The 20465-nt window shown below is 45.7% G+C and overlaps 1 protein-coding gene across 2 annotated transcripts in view; it reads right to left on the bottom strand.

Annotated features, from left to right (window-relative positions):
* Positions 1–4324: 4324 nt before the first annotated feature.
* The window catches only part of LOC142486967 (putative 2-ketogluconate reductase), a 71273-nt gene continuing 55132 nt past the window's right edge, over positions 4325–20465 (bottom strand). Inside the window, exons 4-6 of one of the 2 annotated variants that reach the window (XM_075585548.1) lie at positions 15695–15873; positions 13670–13766; positions 4335–5246 (exon numbers count right to left, since the gene is read on the bottom strand). In XM_075585548.1, coding sequence (XP_075441663.1) covers positions 5090–5246; positions 13670–13766; positions 15695–15873 — 433 coding nt within the window. In that variant the 3' untranslated portion in view covers positions 4335–5089. Of the gene's footprint in view, positions 5247–13669; positions 13767–15694; positions 15874–20465 lie in introns of both variants that reach the window. The other variant, XM_075585549.1, reaches the window with a different exon arrangement.

The raw sequence follows: 20465 nt of genomic DNA on the forward strand, positions 1-20465 counted from the left end.
AAAGGTGTATGTATTATTAAAAATGGTTGACGTTTCGGTTCCTCCGAGCATTTTCCTCCGTGTAGGAGCAAATGAAGCGCCCCAAGTTGTTGCCAAGCAGGACGTCAGTGTCCATGCTGGGCAATGCCCCAACATCCTGGACTCCTCTACCGGTGCCCCAGTGGAGGATCACCCAGGCAACTTGCAAAGACTTGGGGGCTCCATCTAGCATTCTTACCTACATCCCCGTCCCTGGGAAAAGATGCTCTATCTGACCATATCAGGTCGCACCAGAGTTACCGTAGTGCCGGTGTCCATCGGCCGGCCGCCTGCTGATTGCCTATGGTCACCAGGCGCAAATATCTCTGGTGGGCATCGTTGTCCTTTAGCTCGACGGCTGCAACGTGATGTCTCTCCAGATCCGCTTTCGCGCCGCTGACTGCTGCTGCTGGAACCGCTGGCATGGTCAGCTGCTGCATCTGCTGCACGGCTTCCTTCTGCTCCGCTGTTGGGACCAACCTCACGCAGGGGATCGACCATGCTGCTTGGGAGCGTTGACCCGGATTTGGGTTACTGTATGGGGGTAATTAGGGGCAGTCCACCCACCGATGGCCCATCCGGTTACACTGGTAACACCAGCACTCATGGGCAAACGCTGCAGGCTCTTGACTTGTTCCACCCTGATTTGGTGGCCTGGGGAGGGTTAGCTACCTTGGGTTCTTCAGCCGTCTGAACTGCAGTGGGTGTCTGGACCGGCTGCTTGAAATGTGGCCGTGTGGTCACAAATTCATCTACCATCGTGGCGGTCTCCTCATGCATTTCCGGTTTATGGTCTATGGCCCACTCCCGCACCTCCAGTATATATTTGAGCAGAAACTGCTCATGGATGAGGAGGTCTACCAGGCCCGGAATGTGGTGACTCTGCATCCAGCTACCCACCATTGGCTGTGATGGGCTAGCCGGGAGTCGAACTTCACATAGGTGTACCTTGCACTTTTGTCCAGAGCCCTGAACTGGACTCGATAGGACTCAGGCATGACCGCATACCTGGCCAGCAACCTGGCCTTCACATAGCCATAGTCGGTGGCGTCCGCATGGTTGTTCCCTCAGGATGCCTTCTGCGCCCTTCCGTTCAGCTGTGGGCTTAGGTATTTTACCCACATGGACTCTGGCAGCTGGTACAATGAGCATTGTTTCTCAAAGGTATACAGGAACCCATCGATCTCATCGGTGCCATCCACAAACTTCGCAAAGCTCTGATAAGACACCTGGGTATTGGGGACTCGGGAACTACTACTGATCGTGGAGAGGGCCGGAGCGGATACCACAGAGCATGCTATCAGCTGGATGCCCTGCAGGCATTGTTCCATGGATGCCTCAGGTCCCAGAGAGGCAACAAAACACATCAAAGCAACCGCCACTAAATCGACCGCCACAACATGAGGAGTGGCTACCTGATCAACTACTGGGGTGTCCGCCTCTTCCTCCAACTCGCTCAAGGAGGATTCCACCTTCAACTCCTGGGCAACAGCGTTATTGGCCGCAACCACTACCGCATCAGTGACGTCGGGCCGCTCAATGTCTTCCGAGGTCCACTTTTTCTCTGCCCTCATTCGGCAGACCATAGCCCTCACAACGAGCTGCAATAGCGACCATTGTCCAGCCACGGTAATGGCCAGCTCTTCCGGCCATCCTGGATCAGGTCGAGTAACCAGGGTGAATGTGAACGGAGAGGTACACCGGACTGTGCACTGTATGTCTACAACTATTGGTCCTGCAGTCTTGAAATCAAGACTGGCTCAGAACTGAAAGTCCAGCAAAAATTTCAGAACTGAGCCTAGTGATCCCACTACTGCCACCAGAAAAAATCTGCCACGGGGGACCAGAACTTTTAACACCGAAACCACCAGGATCACTATCACTAGACAGGACACAGAAGTTGAATAAATGAAAGTTTATTCTGGCAAGCCAGCAAACACAAACATCACAATCAGTGAAACATTCACCACCTGGGGGCAACAAACTAGCCTCAACTAGGTGCAAGGGCCTGCTTCAGTAGGCTTGCCCTGAACATCTTCTTCCCCGGCGCTTCTCAGTCAAGTACAGTGCTGTTTCACACAGAGCACTCCTTACATAGCCCTCGGTTGCTATACGTCACATGGAGCAGAGGCCGCCGTGTCAGCCATATACCTCTCGCTGGGTAGGTGCCTCGGTGTCTAGGGGGAACAAAGGCTCTGCACCACCGAGAGCCAGTTCCCAAACCTGATAATAATAATTGTTTGTTCTTGTATAGTGCTGATAGATTTACGTAGCGCTTTACAGAGACATTTTGCAGACACAGTACCTGCCCCGTGGAGCTTACAATCTATGTTTTTGGTGCCTGAGGCACAGGGAGATAAAGTTAGTTGCCCAAGGTCACAACGAGCAGACACCAGGAATTGAACCAGTTTCCCCTGCTTCAAACTCAGTGCCAGTCAGTGTCTTTACTCACTGAGCCACTCCTTCTCCCAAATTACTAGCCCTTCCCCACTTGCCATTGTCCCGATGCTTAGTTGCACCCAGCCCCTCTCATGACCCAGCATTTCTCTGCATGCAGCCCAGATAAGTGAATTACTGGAATAGTAAACAAGAAGAGCGGTGCACTGAGGTAACCAGGAAAAACCAACATGCAGCTCTAACGAAAAAACGGCTATTTATTGAAGTAGATGGACAAACATCATGCAACTAGATGACCTCTGACGCGTTTCATCCCGCAAGGGACTTTGTCAAATAGCCGTTTTTTCGTTAGAGCTGCGTGTTGGTTTTACCTGGTTACCTCAGTGCACCGCTCTTCTTGTTTGCTGTTCCGGATCCTTCAGCTGGTTGCACGTGGATTTCACACACAGTCGCAGGCACCTATTCCGGTGCATCATCTCCTCTACAGTGGGACACACCGGACACAGCGTGACAGCAGGTACTTTATTGGCAGAGTGGGTCGAGGGTGTCATAGCATCAGCCAGACTGTTCCCATTCAGGATGGTCGGCGATTCTTATGGGCACCCGTTATTACCCCTCCCCTCCAACCTGCTTTATTTGTCCGCTGGATCTTTTATTATGTTATTTCATCAAGTGCCTTACCTGTGTGTCTCTGATTACTAATGGACATATTATCTACGCTCTAGCCCTTGAGCACTGGCGGCAGCTTACCCCTGCATTGTTCCCAAGTGAATTACTGGGTCTGCATGCAGAGAAATTTTAACAACATAAATACGTTACTGGCTTGCTAACTGTATGCGAGAAATACATTAACACAGGGAATAAAGTGCTTTCTATATATATACAATTCCCCTTCCACAATTCATACAGTTTCCCCCCTTCCAGGTATCACACAGTGATTAGCTCTTTTCTGGAAGGGGTTTACACCAAACATTACAGTACATTTCGGCCAAATGAGCCTCACAGAGGCGGCCATTAACCACGGTTTTGGGGCAATCAGCTGGGCTTCACCTTTATTATGTGAGGCTGGTACCCCTACCGTCACAGTCATCTTTGCTGAGTTATATGCTTTCCCCAAAAATGTAATCAAAATGCCATTTGTAGCTCCATAGCATTCTGTCAAATCAAATTATTTATCTAAGAAGAATGCTCTAAAGATAGTCCATGATCAATGTAACTTTTAACAAGAATAATGTACGAGTACACTACATGTTTCTGTAAGGTAGAATCCCAGGAGAGCGGTCGAGTTTTAAAAGCTGCTGATAAGTAGAGCAGAATGAGCAAGAAGTTGTGATATTGTGATTTAAAAGCTGGAAGATCATTAATCCTCTTTGTAATAGCCGATCCAGTAGAATGAGTGGTTTAAAAAACTTATTGGAGAGGATCCTAGTGAGAATGTGAATTAAGAAAAGTGTGGCATGTGTGCAATGTATATTAGGTCTACATGAAAAACATTTTTGCAAATGTAATTAGGAACAATAGACATACTGTATATGCATGAATGCAGTGATGTTTTTTAGAGTTAAATGTGCTGGAATTAAATGTGTGACGCTTAATAGAAATATACATTTATATAGAAACTATAATAAATAGTTCAACTGCAGAAAAAATATGCATCTGCTGCCAATTAGTATTTCAGCCCTATTCCTAATAATTTAGTAATCAGCATATGGTTTTATGTGTTGGCCTTCTCTCCCTCAAAAAAAGGTTGGGGGGGGGGGGGGTGAGGAAACTAAAACCTACAGCCAGAATATAAATACAGCTCAAACCCGTTATAACGCGATCCGTTACAACGCAAATCCGCTTATAACGCGATGCAAGCGTGGCTCCCAATTTTCTTATTTATGAATACTTTACAACACGGTTATTGGTATCTTAAATACTTTATTGTACAATGCATACAACTGTACATTATTTCTAACGCGATCCGCTTATAACGCGATGTGATTGTTTGGACCCCAAGCACAGCGTTATAAGAGGGGTGAGCTGTATATGCAGAATCAACAGCTGAAAACCCAACAAACAAAATATAAAGTTGCAGAAAAACTTGATGTTCATTAGAATCATTAGTGTATTTATTTGTTCCGTTGGTTCAATTAATGACATTTCGTCATATACAGCACACTTGTTTAGAAAATATTGCAAAAGTATAAATTGACCAACTATTATATACTGTATGCATAATTATGTGTACAGTATTATTAATGTGAGCAATTGGTTTACACGTCATACTAAATCTGCATTATCCCACAATGCTTCTACATGTAAGGTGTTTTCTTTGAATCCACAAGCATATGGGTTCAGTTCATGTCTGGAAAACGTACAGTTTTTGGCATTTCCTTTGTCCTTCCAAAAAGTTCATAGGTTGTCTTAAAATCAAGATGCATATCTAATTGTAGGTTCATTGTAAAAAAAAAAAAAGACATAAAAAAAAGAAAGATACTAGTGCTCTTAAATCCCACATTTTACAAGCATGTAACTGCTAGTTGCTCAGCTTGGTGAATTAGGAACATTATATGGTTTATCGGATATTTATTATTGCAGCTGTATCTGTTTCCTGATTACTGTGTTAGTGAGAATGTATTGAAAAGTGCACGAGTGGGAAACAAAAAGGTGACGTGTAAACATAACATCATCATGGTGCTGTCACTATGTCCGTTATAGGAAACCCCTTTATGATGGCACATGCGTTTGATACTAGTTTTTCTGCAATTTTCTGCCTGGTTTTATCAGTTGCATTTCCAATGTGGGGCGTCAAAATAACATTCTTCATGGTCAGCAATGGATGATTTCTAAAGAAAAAAATAAAGTTGGTGTGTAAGTGCAACAGCATTGCAAGTGTAAGTCATTAATCATTAGAACTCATTAGCTTGGACATAATGGGAAAATAGTAACATTTCCCACTTTTGGAAAAATTCACAAAGCCATGCAAATGTTTGTTCTCATTAATGATGCTAAAGTGAATACTTGACAAAACTTGCATGCTATAAAAGGCACAAGATTCAGTCCGACTGGTTGTTCTGCTGTCAGTTATTTTGGCTCGTCTCAAGTGAGGCTACTGTAGTCCATTCTTCTCAATAAAACATGAGAAAATAATTAATTCAGATCCAAACTAACAATTTAGTGTTTTAAACCCCCCACAAATTAAGATATCTCTTCCCTCTGTAGCAGTAGACGTATATGATGTTACGTGATCCTGCGTTTTTGCCAGTTCAACATCCTTAGGCCCAGATCCACAAAACACACTTTGTGTGCCGGGGGGGCACAGAGTGACAGGCCCTCCAGGAGCACAGGAGTGATCATATGATTGTGACATCACTGATGAAGGGAACGGAAGAGGTGGAGTCTCCTCTTATGCTCCCAGTCCGGTGAAATCATGTTCAGTGCTCCACAGCCCATGACGTTGTGTGAACCCAGGAATGCCAGACCTCATGATGTGGTAGCTATGTCAAGGGGCAGTCAAGAGGTCAAGTCACATTAAGACCAACAGTGTATATTCAAAGGACAGTGACCCAACGTTAAGCCATGTTTTCTCCCTTAAAGAGTATTGCGTTAACTAGAACGAGTGTTAGTGATAATGACATGCAAATAAGGCGTTATCATAGCACAGCCATAGCACTACAGTCGGTTAATGTTAACATGGTGAGTTCACTAACATAACGTTAAGTCATGCGTTACTCACATCCAGACCATAAAATAAGGCCTTTTCAGGTGTCTGGAAGGGAGTACCACCACAGTTACACATGATTTCAATAACGGGAATAACGCCAGGAAATAATCCTATCTTCTCTGCTCTCTCCCACTCTCTCCGACTCTCTCTCTACTCCAGTAAAATATCTATTTTGAAGTCTGGATCAGATCAACGCCAATATATTTATAATGTCACTTTATTGTAAGATAATGCAATGTTATTCAACAGTAACAGGATGTGAAGCCTATGCAAATGAGTACTTTGGAGTTTGTTTTTCCATATAAATGTGATGTTTACTCAGGGAACAGAACTTCCAGTCTTTTTAGGTAACAGCACGATATGAGTCCTGGTTTAACAGAGCATTAATATTATACTAATTGCATGTTATCCTGAAAACCAGAATGCACTCGGTTTAGAGTTAAAAAACAAGGCTAAGGATGCAGGGGGCGTGGCCAGGAGCTGAACGAGCTGGTCATAGATCTGTACAGCTCCGCAAACATACCTGCAGAAACCCTCAGGAACCCCACTAAAACCGAGGGAAAACCCCCCCAGGAGACTGCCCAAAAGCCCCCAGTGCAGATAACCTGGTCCCTGGTCCCACACACTACCCCAAAAGGGAGAAAAAGCCTTACCCGAGCGGATCACACACAGCTCCCCTCTCCCTGGCGAAACCAAGATGGCCGACGGGACCGCGCGGCTCATCTAAAGGGACGATCCTAGCCACAGCAAACGGCCAAAAGTTAGGGAGCAGCCCTGACGCACCCGCGGACACGGAGGCTGGTCAATCCAGGCACCTACCGCAAGGAATAGTAGCCCCTCTCCCGAAAGCGCGGCGCATCCCTGCTTTCTCGCCGAGGCTTGCAAAATGGCGCCGCCCGGTGTGCGAGCTATCTAGCCTGCCTGCGCCCGACCGAGGTGTGCGGTCCCTCGAAGGGGAGATCGGCGAGGGGCTTGCAGGACACAGGAGAGGACCTAGAGCAGTGGTGGGAGCGGAGAGGAGAAGGGGGAGCTCCGAGGAGGTGGAGAGGGAGAGGTACCATGCGTTCCAGCCTGAAACGCAGCAGTGTCCCAGCCGGATCCAAAATGGCCGCCGCTGACCTGAATTAAAGGTACAAGCACACACAAACAAATTCAGTGGCTGAAAAGTGGAAAACAGCCTGGTAAAAACTATTCAAACACACTCTCTCCCCAATCCGACTCAGCCCCAGTACCTACCTACCTAGGAGAAGGTCAGTCCCCCAAGTTTCGCACAGCGGAAAAGACGAATAACAAACAAAGAGCGGAGTGAATGCGCACCCGCGCCCCCCCTTTCCCTTCCCCCCCTCCACCCAAGGAGGCGAAACAGAGAACCAAGCAACTAGTCCCATGGACTAACAGAATGCCCAAGTGTGGGGGTGCATATGTGAGATAGCTGTGAGCCCAGAAAAACATACAAGAACCATCCTCAGCTCCCCACAACCAAGATAAACCAGCAACCAATATAGAAAAGGAAGACCCAGACCTGATTGTTCTCTACACCCCATAGCCGAACACAGACGGCATGGCCCCTCCTAAAAAGACAGGGAAGCCAGAATCTTCCACGTTCTTCTCCAGAAGGAATGTGGTGCCCACACCAACTGGCAAAGAGAAAGCCGCACAAGCCCAAGATCGCTCAGACTCGGACTCAGGGTCAGAAGCAGATAGGCACCCAGATATCAGGAAGGAATTAAAAACCTGGGTTAAAGAAATTAAGCAGGCGTTTCACGAGGAGTTACAAACCGCAATGAAAAGCCTACACACCAAGATTGTAGAGGTAGAGGAGCGGACGACAGGACTGGAGGAGGCCATGGAGACAGTTACCGAAGGACAAGCGGCAACAGATGAGGACATAACCCAAATGAAAAAACAGATCTCCCGCCTTCAAGACGCCCAAGAAGAGGCAGAGAACAGATCGCGAAGGAACAATCTTAGAATCCGCAACATCCCGGAGACAGTCCTTAACGAGGAAATCAAGCCATACCTAAACAGACTTTTTCGGAGCATACTCCCAGAAATCGCCGAAGCAAAGCTGGAACTCGACCGAGCCCATAGAATCTACAGGCCGAGAGAATTTGAAAACAGAGGGCCCAGAGACGTAAATCACAAGGTTCCATTACTTCTCCACCAAAGAGGAAATCTATACCAAAGTCAGAAACCTAGATAAAATCCCCTTTGAGGACACGGAACTGCAAATTTTCCCGGACCTCTCACCAACAACCATGGCTAAAAGGCGAGCACTCAAGAACATTACAGGCTACCTGAGAAGCAGAGACGTCAGGTATAGATGGGGCTTCCCCTTCCGTCTCCAAGCCACCAACAAAGGCAAACAGGCCACTCTACGAACCCCAGAGGAAGGCCCAGAATTCATCGCAGCGCTAGGACTGGAGATCCCAGAAGAACTAGGAAGAGATACAGGGAAAACTTTTCCACGACCAAGACGTGAAAGGTGGTCCAGGGTGACAAATAACCCAGGATAACCCATCAAGCCCCAAGCTGAGGCTTAACAACCAGAACACGGCAAAACTACGAGAGTACAGGAGAGACATTCCTACCTCAACTGTAACCCCCAGCCCCGATACTGTATGCTGTTCCAAATACAAAGACACGAACTATCGGGAGCGGGGGGAGGGAGGGAAAAAGGTTTCATAGAAGGGAGGGAAGAAAGAGAGAAAGGAAAAAACACAGTACAATTAGATAACTGAGAGCATAAGGTTTAAGCCATTATTAAGCCTCTATAGATTTGATCTAGCTCAGATAGTTGAAGGAAAGAAGAGAGAGTGGAATTTCTGCTCTCTTTTTTTTTTTTTTTTGTTATATTTACTGTGTTTAAAACTGCTTAACATGTTTGACCCAGAAGTTTGATTGTTGTATTTCCCCCCACCACACCTGTGTTTTAGTTCCAGTCAGTCATAGCAGAAAAGAAGGTTGTTCAACAACACGACTAGTTGCCGGAAATCCAAGCGGAGCTGACTAGTTTACAGTTGACAGACTACAAACCATACTCTCCAGACTGCAAGTACCACATTGCACCCCACACACACCTTCCCCCTCTTTTCTTGACCCTGCATGTCCCCGATACCCCAAACGCAGAGTCAAAGGCCCAAAGCACCAGAGGGCACCACTCCATTCCACGTTAAAACTCCCCAAGGTTATTTTTGTTCTCCCCCAATGTTCTCCCCAGTTCATCCACACTGGAGTACATCTAAATGCACACAACTTGGCACAACCAAAACTATAGCTGAGATACGGTCCCGCAACCCGAAAAATCCCCACAGGGCACCCCCTAACAACAAGCTCCCCCCGGCAAACACCCGAGCACGAAATTTTAAATCAACATATGGCTAAAGTACTAAAAATAACAACGCAGAATGTCAGAGGACTGAACTCTCCCATGAAAAGGAGACTATTGTTCAGAGACCTCAAAAACAGACAAAGCGACATACACATGATTCAAGAAACACACCTGAACAGAGCAGACACGATTAGGTTAAAAGACAAAAATTTTAACCAAATTTATCACTCACCAGCAACAGACAAAAAAGCGGGAGTAGCCATCCTGATTAGTAGTATCCCCTTTGTAGTAGAAAAAATAAAGAGGGACAAGACCGGGCGACTGTTAATTGTATCCGGTAAATTAGGCACGACAGAACTAACACTTGTAAGCCTATATGCCCCCAACACAGATCAAGAAAGCTATATTAATGAGGCTTTCGAGACGATAAGCCAATATAAGAAGGGTTACTTAATAATTGGAGGGGATCTTAACACCGTTATAGACTGCAATAAAGATCAGGCGAAGCTCAAGGGCAAAGAGCAATACTGGAGACGGAACAGCTCAACCGCTCTAAAACAAAGCATAAGACTGGGTGGGCTGGTCGACGCATGGAGGCTAATGAACCCCATAACCAAAGGGTTTACCTTCTACTCACCCCCACATAAACAATACACTCGTATTGATTATATATTTGTATCTAGTGAACTGGCGGAGAGGATAATAAAGGCAGAAATAGATAATATAACATGGTCAGACCACGCCCCAGTTACACTAATCATAAGAGACCTACACCAAAGACCGATGGGCACACAATGGCGAATGAACGACCTACTGCTCAGATTACCGGACACTAAAAAAGCTATAGAAAAAGCTATACAGGACTACTTCGCAATAAATGACAACGGGCAAATCAGCGACTGTACACTATGGGCGGCGCATAAAGCTACGCTCAGAGGCAAGATAATTAGTATTGCCTCCCATAGGAAAAAGGAGAAAAACAAAAAGATAAATAAACTAAACAATAGTATTAGAGAAAACGAGGAGACTTACCAACAAAGCCCAACGGACAAAGTTAGAGCAGCGATAGATAAGGATAGATTGGAACTTAAAAATATACTAATTGAAGATACTGAAAAAGCAATTAGGTGGACAAACCAGATCTTTTATGAAAAAAGCAATAAGGCAGACAGGCAATTGGCGGCAAAACTCCGCAATAAAACAGCAAACCTCAATATATATAGCATAAAAACCAAACAAGATAGCCTAACACTCAATCCGGTTGAAATCAATAAAGAGTTTGTCCAGTACTATAGTAACTTATACAACTTGACAAACCCTGACAAAGCTAATAAGAGGCTCGAAGCAAAGTTAGACGAATATATAAAAAACACAAAACTATCCAAACTAGACGAGTCAGAATCAGCCCAACTAGGAACCCCGATAACAGCAGAGGAGGTCACAGCAGCCATTAAATCCCTCAAGAACTCCAAAGCCCCAGGCCCAGACGGGTTTACTAATTTCTATTACAAGAAATTCGAACACACGTTGAAGCCATATCTGATCCGCTGGTTCAATAAGATCCTAGACGAAGAAGCACCACCAAAAGAGTCCCTAAAGGCCTCTATCATTGTAATACCAAAGGAAGGAAAGGACCCGACGCTATGCTCCAGTTATAGGCCCATCTCTCTGATAAATACAGACATAAAACTATTCGCCAAAATTTTAGCAACCAGGTTGAACAGAGTATTAAATTCCTTGGTACACCCCGACCAAGTGGGGTTCACCCCAGAACGGCAGGCCTCTGATAACATCAGGAGAGTAATCAACATTATCCACAACAGTAACAAAAACCAACGCCCTACCCTGATTCTAGGGTTAGACGCTGAGAAAGCTTTTGACCGGGTGGCCTGGCCCTTTATGTTCCGGGTATTCAGAGAGATGGGCCTACATGGAAACTTTATTAAAGGCATAAAGGCGCTATATTCCAACCCAATAGCCACAGTTCGCACCTCAGGCTACACATCAGAACCATTCGCAGTTTCAAACGGTACCAGGCAAGGGTGTCCACTCTCCCCAATGCTATTCGCTCTGTGCATAGAGGTATTAGCCTCAAGAATACGAGAGAACCAAGGGATAGAGGGTGTCCCAATAGGAAACAACATATATAAAGTGTCGCTATTTGCGGACGACACTTTTCTCTCCCTGACTAACCTAGATACTTCATTAAAAAACCTATTTGACACACTAGACGAATTTGGCACACTCTCAAACTTCAAAGTGAACAACACAAAATCAGAGGCTATAGGCCTGCACATACCTCCCGAACTAGAAAGCGCACTAAAGAAAAAATTCCCAATAAAATGGATGCCAGACAAGATGAGATATCTAGGAATATACATTACGAGAACATACGATGATATGTACAGAGCAAACTACCCGAATCTTATTAAAAACTTGAAAAAAGACCTGGAATCTTGGTCAAGATACCAGATATCGTGGACGGGTAAAATAATATCAGTGAAAATGAACCTACTACCTAGAATACTTTATCTATTCCAAGTGCTCCCCGTTACGGTTCCAGCCTATGTAATAAGAGATTTGGAAAAAGAGATAACCAAATTTATATGGAACGGCAGAAAACCTAGGATAAAGAAAAAACTGATGGCTCTCTCCCAGGCAAGAGGAGGCCTGGGCCAACCAGACTTAACAAAGTACTATGAAGCGGCTAGACTAAGCCCGCTAATCTATTGGTCCGCAGCCCCAGGGAAAAAGCCGTGGGTGGATATAGAGAGAGTGGAAGCAGGGACAAAGGAGTTAGCGTCTCTTCTATGGGTAAAAAAGGGGAACAGACAAACAGCCTATAGAGCCCACCCAGTCTTACTGCACTCTCTAGACATCTGGGATAAAAACTGCAAACACAGGCAAATCTCCTCCATCCCCTCACCCCTAACACCCATTGGAGCCAATCCCGAATTTACACCAGCTCACAACTCAAATATCTTTAAGCAATGGGATGAGAAAGGGCTCTCTAGGTTAGGAGACATGCAACAGGGAGGGAAAGTTAAATCATTCATGGGAATAAGAGAGGAATATAACATCCCAACCACACAAATATTCCAATACATACAACTGGCCCACTATGTTTCCTCAATCCAACCAAGCGACACTTGGAATAGGCCACTCACCAACTTTGAGAGCCTATACCAAAGAGGTCACTACAATAAAGGAACGATTGCCCAACTCTATCAGGTACTGCTAAAACAATATGACGACCAAACAAGCAAAAACATTCTAGACTGGGAACGCGACATAGGAAACTCCCTGGAGGAAGAGGACTGGGCAGAAATCCACGAAAGGACAGCTAAAGCTTCCCGATGTTCCCTAATCAGAGAAACCAACCTGAAAGTCCTACACAGATGGTATTACACACCAGCCCGCCTCCATTCCTTTTTCCCGCTAACCTCCCCAATGTGCTGGCGTAACTGCGGCCAAATAGGCACATTTAAACATATATGGTGGACCTGCCCCAAAATCATCCTATTCTGGGGAAGAGTTAGACGCCTAATAGAAGAAACAACAGGGGTAGAGCTAACATGGGGCATAGAAACAGTGCTCTTACTAAAACCTACAGACGGACTAGAGAGAAAAATAGACTTTTTGATAACGCAGATCCTCTCCGCAGCCAAAAATCTAATAGCAAGACATTGGAAAAAGAACGACCCACCCTCGATCAATGAGGTATTGCACAAAATAAACTACATAATGACGATGGAGAGACTTACAAGCCTAATACACGACAGACACAACTCCTTCCTGACAATATGGGACCCCTGGGAGACCTACATATGGAAGAACCCAATAGGAACCATAAAATAGTAAGGAAACCAGTAATAACTACTAAAGGTTAGGTAGATCCAGACATAGCATAGGATGTGACAAGTATCATAGAATGTTTGCTTCCTGCATGAAGCCAGTGATGGATGCTACCCCACTGCCCTAACCCCCCACCCCATAACCCTTTTATTTTCTGTACCCCCCTCCCCCCCACTCCCTTCCCCCCTTTATATGTTACTATGTTTTCTAAAAAAAATAAAAATATATACGTTAAAAACAAGGCTAAGATCACCATTTCAGGATGACATGAGTCAGGCTGGCAGAACGATAAGCTGGAGACACCCAGCAGAAACAGGCATTTTATAAGATTCAATTTCCTAAAGTCAAAGAGAACGTACCTTGGAAGTGGTTCAGGATAGGTGACATCTAAAGCCGCAGCCTTGATCCTCCTATTTGTAAGAGCTTCCACCAAAGCATCCTGATCAACTACCGGGCCTGTGACAATGATAATAATTATCATGATCATAATACTGTAATAATAATAATACATTTGAGCCTGTTTCCACTTTTATTAAATAACCAGTCCATGTTTAGGTACAAAATGAGTTCTTCTGCCTGTAAAATAAGGACATTGAAATAATCAGGACGTATACTGTAATTGCTCTAAAAAGAAAGCATTTGAACAAAAAATGTGTTTTATAGAAAATCAAATAAGCATAAATATTTCCAACACTTTGTTTTAATTTATCACCTAATATCATATTTCGAGCACTTATTCATTGGATAGCAAGACTATTACTGTACTTCCAATGATAGGAAACCATTTTATTTGCTCCACAAAAAGCTAAAAAATAAAAATAAAAAAAACCACACAAAAACGCAAAAACACTTGTGCAAAGATGCTATCAACAAAAATATGATTTTTATAATCAAGAAGGCTAATTGCGGTTACCTGATTACAATAAATTGGAATTATTTCCAACTTAATGTAAATGACACTGAGGCTAAGAGAATCCCTTATTACCGGTGTCTCTATAGCGAGGTTATTTTGCCTTGTGTATTCGCCTGGGATTTGGGGAGGAGCAGAAAGAGAAAATGAGGCATTAGGTAACGCACATATTAGAATGTGTCAAATTCTATTTCTCCACATGATTTTGTTTCTCTTCGTTTAGTGCGGAAAAACTGGTGTGAGGTTGCGTACGTAGTTCATATCTGTATCATATGTAACAAACTTTATTTCCAAGCTTCTTACCTTTTACTTCCCCAGTAATACTGTAATTAGTGTGCTAAAGAAGGACTTTACTATGTATTAAAACAGACTCGTGGGGGAATATATATAAAGAACGGTTTTGTTTTTTTCCTTAATTGAAAGAGTGCGTTGCTTAAAAAATAAAACAAACTATTTTTCACATAAAATTATTAGCGGCATATGCTGGTATGTCATTTATAAAGCCAAAAGTAGTGCAACGGATCACCATAGCATAATTCTATATATATACACTAATTTATTGTAAATTATGCACTCCTTTTGTTTATACTTTTAGATTCAATTGGTGTTTTTTTTTTTAAGAGCAGTTTCTCACGTCATTATTCATATTTTTACATTTGGCTCGTCACGTTCGAACATACAGTATGTGTATTAATAAGTGTTTGCACCTACTCTCGTTATGCCCCGGCCTTTAGGCTCTCCACTCATATGCTCTTTCTTATATATCAGCATTAATCTCTCGTTATGCCCGTGCCCTTCACGCATAACTGTCTCCTCTCCACCTCTTTCACAATACAGCTGTCTCACCTTAAACCATTTTCCCTCACTGCCCCTTACCTGTGGAACTCCCTCACACTCAGTATACGCTAAGCACCCTCTCTCCCCACCTTTAAGACAAACCTTAAAACCTTAACACACACCTGCTAAATGAAGAATTCCAATAGCCCAGATTAATCGCTACTGTCCCACACACACAGTCGCTCCTACCAACCATTGTGGCCAAGCACTGCCATCTACTGAACTTATTCCGTAACCTGCTGACTGTCTCCCAACATACCACTTAGATCTCCGGGGCAGGGGTTTCCTATCCGAATGTCTTGTTTTGTTTGCACATCTTGTATAAAATGTTCCGTACTGTATTTTCCCTCTTGTAAAACGCTGAGTACATTGTGTGTGTCACATACATAAAGATATACATACATACTTGCATTTGTCTTTTACAAAGTGATAGAGCAATTTGGCACATTTCTGATGCACAAAAGTAACGCATGCTAGTAATTTAGTATCACATATAATATGTGCACCACTCACATCCACACTCCATCTCTGCCCCAGCATCATTTTTTTTCTTAGTTAATAATAAATAAAAAAATTAAACTTGTGCTGCAGAACAAATCAAAATTGGTTTATACATTGCCGCACTAAGACACAATACCTCTGCTGATGTTTATTAGAGTGGCTGTGGGCTTCATCAATTGTAGCTCGTGTTTTCCAATCAGTTTGTGGGTCTCCGGAGTCAGGTTCACAACAAGCATCACAAAATCAGACTGCTGCAGCAAGTCTGCCATATTACTGCAGTACAGGGCCCCGACCGCCAGTTCTTCTTCTGGTTTCCTAATGTAACAAGATGCACAATGCATGTTACACACACACACACACACATATATATATATATATATATATATATATATATATATATATATATATATATATATATATATATATATATATATATATATATATATATATATATATATATATATATATATATATATATATTTCTCAAACCGTTGTATGTATGGCTGTCTGTCCGTCCTGTGTCTCCGTGTCTAGGGGCAATCACATTGGACCTTTGGCCCGTCACTCCGCCTCAGGCCAATGAGATGGCTCCCTTGGCCCGCCCGCCCCCGCACACCTCTCATTGGCCTGTGGCCAACACACCGATGCCACTGCTTCAGGCCAAAGAGATGGCTCCCTTGGCCTGCCCGCCCGCCCCCGCACACCTCTCATTGGCGTGCGGCCAACACACCGACACCACTGCCCTCACTGAGCTTTGGGAACGCTTCACAGCACCTAACCCTCACTGCTCACACTCCTCAACCCCCACTCCCACCTGCTGCTCCTCGGCGCAGGCCTCACCTCTCCCCCACCACCAACCCCCCACCCTCCGGTCACTTCACTCCCACCCGCCGCTCCTCGGTGCCGTCCTCACCTCTCCCCCACCTCCAACCCTCCTCCCTCCGGTCACTTCACTCCCACCCGCCGAGGAGCGGCGTCGTCCTCACCTCTCCCCCACCAACCCCCCTCCCTCCGGTAACTTCACTCCCACCTGCTGAGGAGTGGTGCCATCCTCACCTCTCCCCCACCAACCCCCCCTCCCTCCGGTCACTTCACTCCCACCCGCCGAGGAGCGGCGCCGTCCTCACCAATCCCCCACCAACCCCCCTCCCTCTGGTAACTTCACTACCACCCGCCGAGGAGCGGCGCTGTCCTCACCTCTCCCCCACCAACCCACCTCCCTCCGGTCACTTCACTCCCACCCGCCGAGGAGCGGCGCCATCCTCACCTCTTCCCCACCAACCCCCCTCCCTCCGGTCACTTCACTCCCACCCGCCGCTCCTCACGGAAGAATACAGGGGAGGGGGCTTTGTGTGTGTGGGGGGGGAGGAGGGGACACAGTGTGTGTGTGTGGGGGGACGGACAGTGTGTGGGGGGGCGGACAGTGTGTGTGTGTGGGGGACAGTGTGTGTGTGGGGGGGCAGTGTGTGTGTGGGGGGGGGCAGTCCTCAGCGCCATCCTCACCACTCCCCCACCACCAACCATCCTCCCTCCGGTCACTTCACTCCCACCCGCCGAGGAGCGGCGCCGTCCTCACCTCTCCCCCACCAACACCCCTCTCTCCGGTCTCTTCACTCCCACCTGCCGCTCCTCGGTGCCGTCCTCACCTCTCCCCCACCACCAACCATCCTCCCTCCGGTCACTTCACTCCCACCCGCCGAGGAGCGGCGTCGTCCTCACCTCTCCCCCTCCAACCCCCCTCCCTCCGGTAACTTCACTCCCACCTGCCGAGGAGTGGTGCTGTCATCACCTCTCCCCCACCAACCCCCCTCCCTCCGGTCACTCACTCCCACCCGCCGAGGAGCGGTGCTGTCCTCACCTCTCCCCCACCAACCCCCCTCCCTCCGGTCACTTCACTCCCACCCGCCGAGGAGCGGCCCCATCCTCACCTCTCCCCCACCAACCCCCCTCCCTCCGGTCACTTCACTCCCACCCGCCGCTCCTCGCGGAAGAATATAGGGGAGGGGGCTTTGTGTGTGTGGGGGGGGAGGAGGGGACACAGTGTGTGTGTGTGGGGGACAGTGTGTGTGTGGGGGGCAGTGTGTGTGTGGGGGGGGGCAGTGTGTGTGTGGGGGGGGGCAGTGTATGTGTGGGGGGGGCAGTGTGTGTGTGTGTGTGGGGGGGGGGGCAGTGTGTGGGGGTGGGGGACAGTGTGTGTGCTGGCGGGGGCAGTGTGTGTGGGGGGGGGGGGGACAGTGTGTGTGGGGGGGGACAGTGTGGGGGGGACAATGTGTGTGGGGGGGGACAGTGTGTGTGAGGGGGGGACAGTGTGTGTGGGGGGGGACAGTGTGTGTGGGGGGGACAGTGTGTGGGGGGGATAGTGTGTGTGGGGGGGACAGTGTGTGGGGGGGACAGTGTGTGTGGGGGGGACAATGTGTGTGGGGGGGGACAGTGTGTGTGTGGGGGGGGACAGTGTGTGTGGGGGGGGGGGACAGTGTGTGGGGGGGGACAGTGTGTGGGGGACGACGACACAGTGTGTGTGTGTGTGTGTGTGTGTGTGGTGGGAAGGACGACAGTGTGTGTGTGTGGGGGGATGACGACAGTGTGTGTGGGGGACCCTGTGTGTGTGTGTGTAGAACACTGTGGGGGGGGGGGAACGGAGCTGCGCAGGGGGGGGAACACAAACAGAGAGGGGGGAGTGGAGAAACAGACAGGGGGAGTGGGAAATTGTACTCCCGGGAAACGCCGGGTCTCTCAACTAGTATATATATATATAAAAGAGAAGAAAAAGCGCCCGATCTTCGTGTGATAATGTATATAAAATGTAATAAAACATGGACACGACAATTCAAAACTCACAAATATCCAAAGGTAACAGGCATTGTATGAGTACAACCAGGGTCACGTGGTATTATTGAAAGGACTGTGTGCTATCACAAGACTTGCTAGAGAATCAAGGCTGTGTTCCGTTCCTGATTGCTGAAGTAGACACATCCAAAAGGAACATTTGTATTTGGTGGAGATTTGCCGGAGGACACCTTAGTGTGTAACACCGCCAACAGGAAAGAGGTGTGACGTCATTCCGGAGCATTACCAGCGGTGGTTCGTAGCAGCCTTGGAGCATGAGTTGTACTCATACAATGCCTGTCACCTTTGGATTTTTGTGAGTTTTGAATCGTCTTGTCCATGTTTTATTAAATTTTATATACATTATCACACGAAGATCGGGCTCTTTTTCTTCTCTTTTTTTGTTAGGTTGTGTCAGGGGAGGTTGTTGTGCCCAAGAAGAAGGCTGCCAGGATCCGTTTTAACAGATTTGTGACCTATTACAGGTCATAGTATGGATTTTTTATTTCATTTTGTTTTATATGGACATTTTCTTTTATTTTTAACGTTACTATTTTTATTATTTATTTCATTTATATAATGTTTTACTCACAATCTACCATTTAATATTGTCATTGTATGTTACAGGCTATCATTTGCACACTTTGTCATTTTGTATATGTATAACATTAGTCATCATTGAGAGTATATACTATTAATTACATTAATTGTACTTTACATACAATATTTGTATTCTGGTTTTTGCTCAGCATAACAAGGCGCGATCTTTACATCCATTTTTTCATATATATATATATATATATATATATATATATATATATATATATATATATATATATATATATATCAAACACACAGGATTGTGTCGCAATCAAATCACCTCATTAACACGTTAGGTAAAGTAAAAAAAAAAACAGGAGTAAGATAAATACATCCTCTGGGGGTGCTAGGGACCAATATAATACAAAAAATACAGAATAAAGAAAAGCTAGTCCTCTAAATAGCACTCAAAATTGACACAAAAATATAGAAATAACCAAATGGACTTTATTAGAAATCACAGAAAAGACAAACAAAATAAGTAAAAAAGATGATGCTGCTAACCTCCTAAATAAATACTGAAAACCAAGTTCAAAAAGAGAAAAACGAGTCACAAGCTACAATCTATATAAGTAGTACCCTACAGAAACAAGGTTAAAGAATAATAAATATACCAAGAAAAATAATATAGCGTACCTAAAGAAATGTTACCTATAATATTAAATTGTAACTAATATTCCTATATAGCACTGCTATAAAGCTGGGAAGAATATATATATATATATACACACAGGTAAACCCCGTTATAATGCGCCTTGTTATACCGCGATTCGGTTATAACGCGGTTTTCCCGTGGCTCCCGTTTAAAAAAAAAAAAAAAAAAAAAATTATAAATTAAAAAAATTTTTTTTTTTTTTTTGCTTGCACACTGCACACACTGCACACACTCTCACTGCACACACTCTGCTCACACTGACAAACACTGCTCATTGCTCACACTGCACACACTGCTCATTGCTCACACTGCACACACACTGCTCACACTGACACACACTGCACACTGCACACACACTGCTCATTGCTCACACTGCACACACTGCACACTGCACACACACTGCTCATTGCTCACACTGACACACACTGCACACTGCACACACACTGCTCACACTGACACACTGCACACACACTGCACACACACTGCTCACACTGACACACACTGCATACTGCACACACACTGCTCATTGCTCACACTGACACACTGCTCATTGCTCACACTGCACACACCGCACACTCACTGCTCATTGCTCACACTGCACACTGCACACACACTTTCACACACTCACAGACACTGACACACACTCACACACTTACACACACTTACACACACTTACACACACTCACACACACTCACACACACACACTCACACACACTTACACACACTTACACACACTCTCACACACTCTCACACACTCTCACACACTTACACACACCAGCACCAACACCCGCTCCCCCCCCCCTCCTCCTGCGCAGGCAGCGGGGA

The sequence above is a fragment of the Ascaphus truei genome, chromosome 2 (assembly GCF_040206685.1).
Source record: "Ascaphus truei isolate aAscTru1 chromosome 2, aAscTru1.hap1, whole genome shotgun sequence".
Classification (NCBI taxonomy): domain Eukaryota; kingdom Metazoa; phylum Chordata; class Amphibia; order Anura; family Ascaphidae; genus Ascaphus; species Ascaphus truei.